Below are 13,825 nucleotides of genomic sequence, written 5' to 3' on the forward strand. Positions count from 1 at the left end.
TTGGAGACGCGAGAGACGATGATTAAACCGGCTACTTATTTTAAAATGAAAGTGTTTTCTCTGCATTATTGTTTAGTTGTTGTGTGTTGTGTCTTTTTTCTCTCTCACCCTCTCTCTCATTATTCTCAGGTGTGCATGAACCTGAAGAGAGGATGCCAGTCAGCAAACAAATTTGGCCCAGATTTGGCATGTGTCTGGCACAGCTGGCATTCATCCGGCACTGGCATACAGCATGTGGGCCAAACATGGCCCGGGTTTGGCAGAGATGGCACTGGATTTAAGACGGCACCCAAGACATGGGCCAGATGTCAAATGGAGTATTTGGCCCAGATGTCAAATATAGATATGTGGGCCATATATGTATGGCCGATCTTGAGCCACATTTAAAATCCTTTTCAAATATTTTTGAGTAAAATACCAATGTTTTCCCAAACAGAAAGGTAATATATTCACATATATGTGAAACACTGTAAAATATCTTGAAATACATTTTGAAAATGTATTTTTAAAATGCATAACATAATAAGCTCATTTTGCTTATTTAATTATTGTGTTTATTTGTAAAATTATATTCATGCCTCATATGACAGGCGATTGATGTATGATATAGTATATCCTGTATATATATATATATATATATATATATATATATATATATATATATATATATATATATATATATATATATATATATATATAACTGACTTCAAACAATGGTTTGCATTCACTGCTTTCATATTCTCATTCAGTTTAGGGTTTGATGTAGCCCTATCCACTTAAACAATATATATGATTAAGTTTCAGGACATTTTATTTGACTTTATGTACTACTCAGTAAACAAATTTGGCCCAGATTTGGCATGTGTCTGGCACAGCTGGCATTCATCATGAACTGGCATACAGCATGTGGGCCAAACATGGCCCGGGTTTGGCAGCGATGGCACTGGATTTAAGACGGCACCCAAGACATGGGCCAGATGTCAAATGGAGTATTTGGCCCAGATGTCAAATATAGATATGTGGGCCATATATGTATGGCCGATCTTGAGCCACATTTAAAATCCTTTTCAAATATTTTTGAGTAAAATACCAATGTTTTCCCATACAGAAAGGTAATATATTCACATGTATGTGAAACACTGTGAAATATATTGAAATACATTTTGAAAATATATTTTTAAAATGCATAACATAAATTTCTGTTGCTTATTTAATTATTGTGTTTACATGTAAAATGATATTCATGCCTAATATATGACAGGCGATGATATATCTTATATTGTAGAATAGTATATCCATACATTGTAGGCTAAGTCCTGTACACCAGGACTTTTCTTATCATAAATTTTCCACTATATATATGATTTAATCCTGCATTCAATATTATACCTAACAGATTAAAATGAAACTAAAACATAATTTAATTTCAACACCACACACAGCCTTATCAGAGTAACTAGGAAATGTGTTGTTACTCTATGATGATTACTCTTTTACCAGTTAGTTAATTAAGATGATCACAAATTGAACATATATGTGATTGAAAGACATTAAATGTATTTGAGAAATGATAGAAACGTGTTGCCATTTATGACAGATTTTTCTAGAAACACATAGCTTCCGTATAATAGACAGTAAAAGAAACGGACACAGCAACCTAATTGCCACGCGCACTGCGCATGCTCAAACTGAGCTTGATGACGTAGTTTTAACGTGAGCAACCTGTCTCACAGTAGTACGTCTTCTAGTAGCTGTGCCAAGAGGAATCTGAATCATTCCCTTCCGAATCTCGCAGAGCCGGAGATCGTGAGCTGTTCATGAGCTCGCAGCAGGAGCAACTTTACAACTCTCTATGGGCTTCTCCTTCGACTTTATGCCTCCACGTCCCCCCGATTGTTCGCGAGCTTCTACTTCTGTCTATACGGTAATTTCTCTTACGCGCAACACAGAGTCGCGTGTATGACGCAATCGTTAGCCTATTTTTACAAAAACCTCTTCTACGGGCCAAAACGTAAGATACAAGGTAATAGAGCCTTTTATACATTGTCGTGTTTCTTTAGAAATAATCAATGGACAAATGGAGTCTTTAAACGCCTCAGATGGCAGTTGAAGGCTTGTTAGCCAATGGCGGCCCCCGGTGTTCCCCGAAGCTGACCTATCAGAGAAAAATTGACAAAAAGGCGCAATTATCATTTGCAGTGCTTCATGGGATTGTAGTTTTATTTACCCAGTTGGATTTAACGCACATAGTCTCGTACTTTTGTATTTTTGACAAATTTTCAAATCTTTTTTATTTCAGATCGAATATTGTACACGTTGTGATTCAAGTTTTAGCTGGTTGTTATAATTCATGGCTTATAACGCTTTAAAGCAGTAATCTACAAAGAGAAAAGGTGAATGAAAATACTCCCGGAACCTGTATGTCGAAAAAGTGGGCGGGCGCTGCAGTCTTGCACAGACTTCAGTAACGGTCGATTTGCACTGAACCGGGAAAAAGACAGCAGAGTTGGTAAGTGAAAACATCATTGAAGTTTACTTAAGTCATTTTACGGACTTAATGATTAATTGATGTGTGAACATGCTATCGAAATTATAGTAAACTGTTCTAATTAAAATTTGCACGCCAATGACTTAGTTTAAACGCAGTTTTAATCTATGTGTTTTAAATACAATAAACTAACATGTCCAAAAAGTCAGTCATTGTCTTATGTCACAAATGTAATCATCTTTGGCAGATGATGCAAGTTAGGGTTGCATGTTATGGTATTTGTGGTTGGAACAAATTTCTGTAAAACTATAATGGACATTTCTCAGATCAAGGGCCAAATTGGGTTGCTGCAATTTTGAAAATTAAAATCCCAAATTTGACTAATTGGTATACATCAAATTATCAGTTCTCAAGTCAGGAACAACGTTATGAGCTTGGTTGAGACCATAAGGGAATTAGTGATTTTTTTTTGTCATTTTTTTAACTATGTCAGGTAAATGTGTCATTACCATCACATCATCGAATATATATGTAAAAAATAAAACTTAAATGATAAATCAGTGCTTTTAAAACATTTTGTGGTTTCACATGGAATCTATTTTATCTTGAACTCAATGGGATTGTTGATTTTTACTTGCAAGATGAATTATAGTCATCTAAGTGTCTACCCTGTCTTGGAATATAAGCTTATTTTAAGTGAATGCCATACATCAAAACTTTTTTAATACAGTGATAATTCAGACTGTCCAACAAATTATAGGATGTTTTTGTAATTTATACATAATTCATTGGCAAAAATATGTATGGTGATGTATGGCGATGGTGATGACATTGCTGGTAATGACAGTTTGTTGCGGTGATGACAAATCACTGATCATAACCTATTGTATTTTAAGAGCCTAAGTGACTTCAGACCAACAACAACAAAAAAAAAACACCAGCTAGTAATCGGTTTAAACATCAACACATAGTTTAACATAAATTCTTTAAAGAACAGTATGTTTAATGTATCTGCCGTCATCACCATCACAACCTGTCATTACTAGCACAAGCTGTAATGTGCTGGTAATGACTGTGCTGTAATGACATTTTTGTCAAAAAACTAGCCTTGCTAGCAAAGATGATGACTAAGCAAGTGTAGCTAGCTTTCTGCATGTACACCATTTTAACTATTAAAGTGATAAACAATTATCCAAAAATGTTTAAAAATACAGAAATACAACACATGGTATGACGCATAATAAGTGTACATGACCAACACAAAGAATAAAGAGTATATTTAAGTAAGTTTAGAAAAGTAAGTTTTCTGGACATCAAGGCATCAGTCTTGCAGCTTGAAATCCATGTGCTCCGCTATGCTATTAGGTTACCATGGCTACCAAATAAACTTTTGATGATGAAAAAACAGTTAAAAAAAGTGCCTTTATGCAGAGCGTGTTGGTAATGACAGCTAAACCATGGGACAGGTAGAAATTAAGCAAAATAAAGTACAAAATGCATATGCTTAATCTGTGCATGTAGTTTATTAGTTCAGGGAACATTTAATTCATATGTATATTTTTTTTATTAATTTGTGATAAATAATGTTTGAGATATGGCACGACATGTGAAAACTCTGGTGGCGGACAACACCAAAACACAGATATTGTACCACAAAACACCAATAAAATGTGTTAAAATCATTAGTAAGAGCAGCCATAAAAAAAGTCTAGGCTTGTTTTTGTTAATTAGTGGTGCTAAAATGTATTAGATTTAATTAGTTTTTAATAGAATTACGCCCTGTGGACAGAAATAGGCCAGAATTTTAACTTACAATTTAAATAAAATTGTTTGACCAATATTTTGGAATTTGTCATGTTGAAATTGAGTAAATGCTCGAAAAAGGGGTATTCGTTTTTTTATTCTACTTCACTTTGAATGTAATAAGTAATAATAAGTATTTTAAATTAACTAAACAATTTGTAATTAGGCATCGGAAATATACAGTATATTGCATCATCAATACAGTCTATGTATTGAGTTTTAATGATGATTAATTGTTTTTAATTAGTGGTTTAATTAATCATCAATCATTTCATTGTTAAAGCTAGTTTGCTTTCGCAATTACAACTACAGACTTTTTTTTTTCAGAATGCAAGCAGAGGCTGAAAAAAGCTTATCTTTTTCTGGTATTTTATTATAGTCTATTAAAAACAAAATAATCTGTATTTTTTTTTTTTTTTTTTAGGAGGAAGAACAAAAGGTTTCTGTAAAGTCACGGTATGGATAAGGTATGGAAGTACAATGATAGGAGCAATTCCAGAAGAAGGGCACTAAAACTAGTCAGTGAATTGGCTGACTATGTGGAACATAGGGAGGGGGAGGTGGAGGACGATTCGGAGTTAAGTGTTTGTGTTGATTCTTCGGGGGAATCAGACATGGAAATTAGTGATGAAGAAAGTGACCACCAGAATATTGAAGAAGATGTTGAGGATAAGGAAGTACATGAAGAGGCTTCTGTTGAGGACCAGTCTGATCTTCGAGATCCTTGTAGTCAGAGAGATTTGCAGAGTTCACTAGTAGATTGGGCAATTGAATTTGGAATTTCATTAATTGCTTTGTCAGCACTTCTTTCCATTCTCAAAGTCCATCATTCCTCTCTGCCTAAGGATGGAAGAACGTTGCTGAAAACAAAAACAAGATACAACATTAGCAGTATAGCTGGTGGTGTGTTCCATTATTGTGGAATTCTGAATTCTGTTAGGAAAATCCTTGATAACGTGTGGCATACTGTGGCAGACAAACATGTCTTCAAAATACAGTTGAATTTTGATGGACTACCACTCTTCAAGAGTACTAGTACACAGTTTTGGCCGATTCTTGGTTTGCTGCAAGGTCACACTAAGGCACCAGTGTTGATTGGACTCTTTTGTGGTACTTCAAAACCAAATTCTTTGGCTGATTATCTTCATGATCTGGTTCACGAGCTAAAAATGTTGAGGGATGGGTTTCTGTTCAAGCAGAAAACGTTCTTTTTGAATGTTGTTTCTGTTATGTGCGATACCCCTGCCCGAGCCTTCATCAGAGGTGTGAAGTCACACACTGGATATCATGGATGTGACAAGTGTCACCAAACAGGTGTCTGGAAATCAAATCGAATGACATTTCCTGAGGTGAATGCAAAGCACAGAACTGATGAGAGTTTTAGGCAAGCAACTGATGAAGAACACCACATTCAGCAGTCACCTCTTACAGACATTGGCATTGACATGGTCACTTGTTTCCCTCACGATTACATGCACTTGGTTTGTCTGGGTGTAATGCGGCGTCTTTTAGACTTGTGGATCAGCACCATCGGTCCCTTGCACTGTCGCATATCATCCATTCAAGCTTCCATGGTTTCAGATAGACTTCTTGCACTGAGAAGTTACATTCCCAGTGAGTTTGCGCGAAGGCCTCGGGCACTGGCAGATCGATGTAGGTGGAAAGCAACAGAGCTACGCCAATTTTTGTTATACACTGGTCCAGTTGTGCTGAATGGTGTTTTACAGCCTCAAATCTATGACAACTTCATGCTTTTGTCTGTAGCTGTGTACATTTTGGCAACTCCAGAATTTTGTATGGAGATGAATGACTTTGCAAATACTCTGTTGCGTTCATTTGTTGAACACTTTGGCCAGCTTTATGGTGAAGAATTTTTGGTTTACAATATTCATGGCCTGGTGCACCTCAGTGAAGATGTCAAAATCCATGGCAATCTAGATCTAATATCAGGATTTCCCTTTGAAAATTTCTTAGGAAAACTCAAAAAACTGGTACGAGGGCCATGCAATCCTTTGACTCAGGTGATGCGTAGATTGTCAGAGATAGAAAATAGCAACTACAGTTGTGATGTAGAAGAGGCAATTAAAAAATTGGATAAAGAACATACGGATGGGCCAGTACCAGAGTGCTTCTGCTAACAAGCTCATCAATTTAAAGTTCTTGCGATTGATGATGTAGTTGTGAAGCTCAATGAGAGAGATTCTTGTGTCAGAATCGACAATAAGTTGGTTTTAGTCCAAAACATTGTTGAGGATAAAGGTGCAGTATATCTTGTGGGCAATGAATATAAAGAGGTGGAACACTTCTTTAAATATCCTATTGATTCCAAAGAGTTGGGAATTTATGTGGTTTCCAACCTCTCCACAAAGGTGAAGTGTTTCATGACAGGAAAGAAGCTGCAGAAGTATGTGAGATTGCCATTCCGAAACAGATTTGTTGTTGTTCCACTCCTGCATCAAGAGAAATAACTCTGAAATATTATACTATTATGTATAATAGTTGTATAATAGACGTGTATAATAGTTGGCTGAGGAATGTCATTCTTGTCGCTTTAGATGTTTCACATTGTTGTGTTTGACAAGACAAATGAGGTTGAAGTTGTGCCTTCAGTCTGGATTAATAATGGAGATTGCATGTGGCCTCCAAATAAGATTGATATAACCAAAGCTGTGAAATCACAGGAGAGTCCTGGAGATGACTGGAAGCCCCATAAGGCCAGAATTATTTTCACGTCAAGTGAGTTGTTTTGCCACCACTTTCTTCAAATTGAATAGTTATAAGTAATAAGTTAAAAGTAACAAGTTATAGTTAAAATCACAGTTTTACTTTGTAATTAAATTTTTGTGATGCTGTTTTTCCAGATGACTACAAGGAAGCTAGACGTAAACTACCTCTAGCTGTTGATCACACAGACATTGATCAGACCGATGGAGGAGACTCACCAATTGCATTTCAAAGAAAAAGAATGTAAGGTTTTAGTTTGTTTGTTTATTGTTTTTCACCACATTTACAAATAAAAGCCTATCTTGAAATTGATAAATGTGATGTTAGACCCAAGAACATTCTTTTCCCTGGAGAAGATGACGACGACGGCGACGACGATGATAATGCGATGGAAGAGCACCTGAAAGAACCAAAATCAAGAAAAGGGTAGGAAGCTTCTGCTTTTTATAATGATAATGTGTTTTATCACAGCAGATAAATGACTAAGACATTTTGTACTTTTAAGCAGAAGGTATTCTATACCTGATGCTCCGAAAATTGCTAGACATGCCAACAAATTAGACCCAGGAAAGCCAAACTGCCCTAAGCTCTTCCACGGTACTCCTGACCACCGCAATGATGAGATGAAAGGCATTAAAGGAACAAAGTCCAAAAAAAGTAAGAAGCATCAGCCTTTTTAAATTACAGTGCATTTTATCAAAGCTGTTAAAGGACTAAGAATTTTTGTACTTTGCAGGAGGTATGCGTTGCCTAATGCTCCAGTGATCTCTAGGGAACAGATTTCTCCTGCAGTAGACAGCCTCCACCTTAGTGGCCAAGGCAGAGCTGACTTTTGTTCACGTGATCAAAGCAGTCCTGACCTTCATTCACATGGCCAAAGAAGCCCTGATGTTAGCCCACATGGCCAAAGCAGTCGTCACCTTCATCCACATGGCCAAAAGAGTCCCAATCTTCTCCCAAGTTGCTACAGTCCTGACTTGTATGCAGATTGCCACAGCACTCCTGAGATCCACTCAAGTCAGCAGAACAGCATTGCTATGTTATCCTCAGGCTGGAATGTTCTCTCTGAGAGTTGTACATCAAGTAAATCAAGCACTGAGACCCTTTTAAGCCATGCCAACGTTGAGGTCAGAAGACCAGCCCACAAAAGTAAAGAGATCCATAAAAAAGGCACTCCGAACCTTCAAGGCTCCCTGAGCCACACCAGACCACGAACATCAAGCAAACATCCAGTCACCAAATGTGTGAGTATATTAGTGTTTAGCCCTTTTCACACAGAGAATGCACTAATAGTGTGTCATGGGATTAGCCTCAGGATCGTCTGATTTTGGTTAATTCACATGGCCAGCGATTTTCCGCAATCTGTGCTAGAGATGTGCAACAGCGATCGAGTACTCAGCCGTGACAGCAATGATCGATCATGAAAACGATAATCATGGAAAAAAATCTGATTAGTTACAGCAACTTTGGGCGCACCATGAGCTCTTATTTTTTAGCTTGCAACAGCATGAGGTTCAAAGTATAGACGTGAGAAGAGAGCAATGCATGGCTTCGAAGTCACATAGTGATGTCTGGGTTAGCTACATCTAAATCTAATATAGGATGCGTTGGGATATTAACATTTATTATGCTGAATGTGCTGCATATTACATGTTTAGTTTCATGCTCAAGTGTAATGCCCGATAATGATTGAGTTATTTGAGACGGTCATATTGCTCTCTTGCATCTCTCACTCTCTCTCGCTAGTGCATAACTTAGTTCACTGGCATATGCATCCTTTTGTACAGATAAGTTGTAATGTTAACGTCAATGCTATGTATCCAAGTTATCTGATTAATATCATAGGAAGTGTCATAGAACGGGTTTCAGTTTATTAGCATAAAGTCCGCTTTACCTCAGGCAGCTATTCTTTTTAGATGCTTCTTTTTTATAACATTGCTACATCATAATCTAACTGTTATAATCATGTGTTCATGTTTGATAGACATGTTTGCATGTCATATTTTTATATTTAACATTCATTTTCATAACAGATTTTTATTATCTCCATTACGGCCTTGCCCTCCCCTGCACAAGCCCCTCGCCATGAGTACTCGATTAATCGATTTTGAAACCTATCGATGATCGAAATTGCCAAAAATCCCCATCCCTAATCTGTGCATGCTCATAGTTATCTGCACAAAACACTTCTATAAAATTGATAGCTATGTAGTGCTCCCTGCTTGCTGTGTCCCATGTGAATGCATGTGTAATGTTGTTTTTATACTTATTAAATAATGTCAACACCAATTGTGTTTTGGTAAATAATTTTGCTTATCGGTTTCTGAAATAAAATTTTGTTTTAATGTAGACATTTTATGTTTTCTATAGGTGTGTGTGTGTGGCAAGTACAATTTGGACAACAAAAAAACTAATCTGTCTGTCTTTCTCTTTTTTTCCTCTTAGTTCTTCTTCGTAATATATTAACAAAACAGGAGATGCTTATGGACCAAATGCGAATTATCTTTAAGACCCTCCAGTGTATGCAATCAAGTCAGGAGACAGAGATAGGCCTAGATCGAAATTTGTTGCCTCTCAAAGATCTCACTTCTCTACAGAACATGGAGGATAATCTGCGGAGTACTCCTGACCTCCATAAGCAATTGGTATGTGAGCATTTCTTTTTATAACATTAAATCCTTGTTGGTTGGCTTTTATTTTCCAAATAAGTTTATTTTTCTCTCAATAGCTTTAAGGGATAGTTCACCCAAAAATCTAAATTCTTGGTGTATTTTTTTCACCTTTCAGATTAACAGAATTGTACTTCTGATGAAATGAAACACTGACACAGTTTTTCATTTTTAATACTGTAAAACTGCTGGCCTTTAAACTTTCTATTATGTAGGACTATATATATATGCATAAACGCAACATGTTTCAAGGTCCAGCTTGCTGTATAAGGTAAAAATATTTTCTTTCCAAACTAGTGTGTTTGTGATTGATAATGACATAATAATAAGATTATAACAGTTCAAAGTTTTCAGCATAAGATGAAAGTGTTTTAAAGGTGGGGTATGTGATTTTTTTTTTGACCATTTTTTCAAAATAACTTGAAATCCTATTCCTAACCCACTTACAGCCACTGAGTTAGAAGCACTGAAATGAAAATTAAAAAATTTAATCATCTGTGGAACGGGCAGGACTCGAAAAACTCCAGCCAATCATTTTCAAGACCGTCTAGAATCATTGGACAGTCAGTGCATGAATCAAACGGTCGTACCATACCCTCCCCTCCCCCTCTTCGAATGGGTTGAGTGGGTGGAGGGTCAGGAAAGAAGGTAGGACCTTTTGAGTTGTGTATTTTCAAAATCTGCCGGCTGTTTTGCAAATCACATACCCCACCTTTAAGTTAAAAAATAAGGTGGATACCGCTGATCGCACATTTCAAACTTCTTTTTGACACTGAACAAACAAAAATGTATCCATGAGTACATTGGGGCCTTAATGAAAGCCATCTTCCTTAATTAATTTGCATCTCTGCTCTCCTTTTTCCCACAGTAAAATGGCAACGCACAAAGGAAATGGTTTACAGTAGATTAGCCAGAAATTATAATGTGTGAGCACCTAAACAGTTTCTCGGGAGCACACAATAAGTTTCTTAAGTGCACACAATATATATATATTTTTTTTTTATTATTATTATTTTTTTTTTTAAGAGAGAATTTTTTGACCAATTTCATCTATAATAATCTTTGTATTTAGTTATTGAAGTTCTAAAATATTAAACCACTGCTTAAAACTAATTACATAAATGATTTCAGGTAAACACACTGGCTCTTAAAGGTGGGGCGAACGTGCAGGAGTCTGTTTGGAGAATCATGCATGGTCTGTTTACCAACTCCTTGGCGAGGAAAGTTAACATGAGGGGATTGAATGGAAAGATTAGCTTCCTACGCCTACAGATACGAGATGTTGTGATTGGTAAGTTGCCATTTATTCCCAATATGTAAGGAGTGAAACTATTTCCTTATGAAATCAATTCCTTGTGAATCCAAAACTCAGGAACTCTGGCAACACGCATGGCATCCAACAAAACAATAAACTTTCTAATCTTGACGGGAAGATCTGGGAGAAAGACCATTTGCTCATCTGTCCCTTCACCAATCCTTAAAGGAACACTAATTTTTTTTGAAAATAGGCTAATTTTCCAACTTCCAATCCCTAGAGTTAAAAAGTTGAGTTTTACCATTTTCAAATCCATTCAGCCGATCTCCGGGTCTGGTGGTAGCACTTTATAATAGTTAATTTAAATGGAACCATAATCGGAACCGGAAAATTTCTAACAATACTTATGAAGATCCGTATACTGTAATATATGTTGAATTTTGACATTGAACATCCAACCTTTAAATTAAGTTGACAATAAGTAATAAACAGTATTGAGCATTGAGTAGTTGAGTATTTAAAAAGTATTATAATCACCATCTGAGTAAGTTACAGAACTGGCAAATTTGTGTCTGTGCGTTCACTGTTCACAGAGTGAATTTCTGAGCAATGGTAGGTCCTTAATGAACAAATAATGAATATGAATATGAAGGTATATCGGATTTCCAGAATAATCAAATATCTAAATTAACGTACAATTGATTTTTGTGATCAGTTTTTAATTAGTAATATTGCCTAAATTAAATGATCACTTGAAATTAGAGTCAGATTGAACATGGAGCTAGACTAAAAATGAAATTAAATCCTAAAAAATGTAGAAGTGCAAATATAAATATAAATTGTCATTTATACTTTTAATATAAAAAAGTTATTTTAATAGATTTTCAAGTTTTAAGATGATTAGAAGAAGAGAGCATGGGAGTACAAAAAGAGGAAATGGGAAGAGGAGGGCAGAGGAAAAGGAGCGAGCAGATGAAGTACATGAAGTTCCGGAAGTAAAAATTCCAGTCTAAAATGGAAATTAAATTTTAACACCATTTTGTAAACCTGCAAAGACAGACTTTATGTGAGCTAGTTTGTTAATTGATTGTAGTCAGTTCTACCTAAGCCATCAGCTTGCTTTTTTTTTTTTTTTAATTATTATTTTTTAAATAATATTTTGAAAGTGGAATTCTTTTTGAAAAACTACACTGTCATGCTGTTTTTAATTTGATTATGTAGTGATACATGGGATTGCAGTTCTTTTTATAAAGCCTTTAATTACACTGTCTTGTACCTTTTGTCTTTTTGTCCAGTTTTCTAAAAAACTCCTTTAAATCAAGTTGAGATTGACCTCACAAAGTTTTTTTTCTCTCTTTCTCTCTTTACTTAAATGCTTAAAGCATGAATGAACAAAACAAATCTGGAACCAGCATGGTTGAGCATGAATGCACTATATTAGAGATTAAGAAAGTGAAGGAGGAAGAGAACATTTTATGTATGCCTCGATACAAGCTCAAGGTTGCATAACATAAACATACACTGAATTAAAAAAAGTAAAAATAAACATGATCTTAAATGATCTTTCGCCTGTAGTAGACAGTATAAATTTGAATTTGAATCTGGGTTCAGGTTTTGTTGTAATATTGCATTTTATTCAATATCCACATTACCTGATGATGCATAAGTTAATTATACACCATGTGTGCTTGTGTTTTTCAGCGGCTGTGAGACGTAACCGTCTAACATCTGATGCCACAGAGAAAGACATTGATTCCACCATTAAAAAATGGCTGTATCTGGCCCCAGACAGAGATGGTGGACGAAAAGAAAGGATGAAGAACAAATTGCATAAGGACAATATGACTGGTTAACAGGCTTTAGGCATGGATGTTCAGTCCAGAGTTCAACTTGTTCAGTGACAGAATCATGACTGTTTCAGAGTCATTTGAAGAGTGCTACTTGTTCCTAGCCATAAACGTGGACGGAGTGTTTTGTGAAGTGAAACTTGTTGATGACTAGAAACATGTTCTAGTGTTATATGTTTAGTGAATCTTGTTCGTGACCAGAAACATGGACGTTCAAGCATTAGGCAAAGCAATGAAACTTGATGACCAGAAACATGGATGATCAAGTAACATTTAAAGTGAAACGTCATGAAAAATTTCAAAAAAACTGCACTTGTTTTATTTTTGTTTTTATTATTTTTTGCTGAACTGAGAGAGGTGTGCCATTTTAGATAGGAGTTGTTTGTACAACTGAAAAATGTCAGATGCCAATGCTTTGATGTTTAACACAAATAAATATTTGTTCAGAATACTGTCTTGTTGTGACTATTCATCTGGGAGGGGTGTGTAAGTGGCTTGGTTATGGTGGTGTTGAGGCTGACATGGAACTCATCTGGTCCAGACCAGAATAGGGCCAACTATGGTCATACAGGTGGCTGAGATATGGATCTGTCATGGCCCATCTGTGGCCCATATTGTGGATCTGTCATGGCCCATATTGTGGATCTGTCATGGCCCATCTGTGGCCCATATTGTGGCTGCCAGGTTTTAGTTCACCTGTGTTTCAGTCTCCGGTGTGGCTCAGTTCTGGCCTTTCTGCTTAAATACTGGTGTTGATATGGTTTACTTAAGGTTATGTTTTGGTTCCAATGTTACATTTTGATCTGGCCCAATTCTGGGCCAGTTATGGGTAATTAACTTGGCTGAGACTTGGCCCAGTTATGGCCCACGTGTGGCCCTTGTCTGGAATCCAGACCTGGTCCACACTAGGACCGTCATTCATTGCGGTATGTGGGCCAAGCAAAAGCAGGTTGTGTGGGCCGGAGCTGGGCCAGAGAAAAATTGCTATGTGAGTGCTGATGGAGCGCACCTGCTGCAGTGTGTTTAATCCTATATAAAC

At 36.4% G+C, this 13,825-nt stretch overlaps 1 protein-coding gene across 1 annotated transcript; it reads left to right on the forward strand.

Moving 5' to 3' along the window:
• Window positions 1-1,940: 1,940 nt before the first annotated feature.
• LOC127636152 (uncharacterized) lies at window positions 1,941-13,170 on the forward strand. The gene is made up of 5 exons (XM_052116572.1): window positions 1,941-2,023; window positions 2,300-2,509; window positions 9,461-9,660; window positions 10,816-10,975; window positions 12,641-13,170. Exons 2-5 carry the CDS (start codon window positions 2,398-2,400, stop codon window positions 12,790-12,792), a joined length of 624 nt encoding a protein of 207 aa, XP_051972532.1. The 5' UTR covers window positions 1,941-2,023; window positions 2,300-2,397; the 3' UTR covers window positions 12,793-13,170.
• The last annotated feature ends 655 nt before the right edge of the window (window positions 13,171-13,825 follow it).

Source organism: Xyrauchen texanus, chromosome 43, assembly GCF_025860055.1.
Source record: "Xyrauchen texanus isolate HMW12.3.18 chromosome 43, RBS_HiC_50CHRs, whole genome shotgun sequence".
Classification (NCBI taxonomy): domain Eukaryota; kingdom Metazoa; phylum Chordata; class Actinopteri; order Cypriniformes; family Catostomidae; genus Xyrauchen; species Xyrauchen texanus.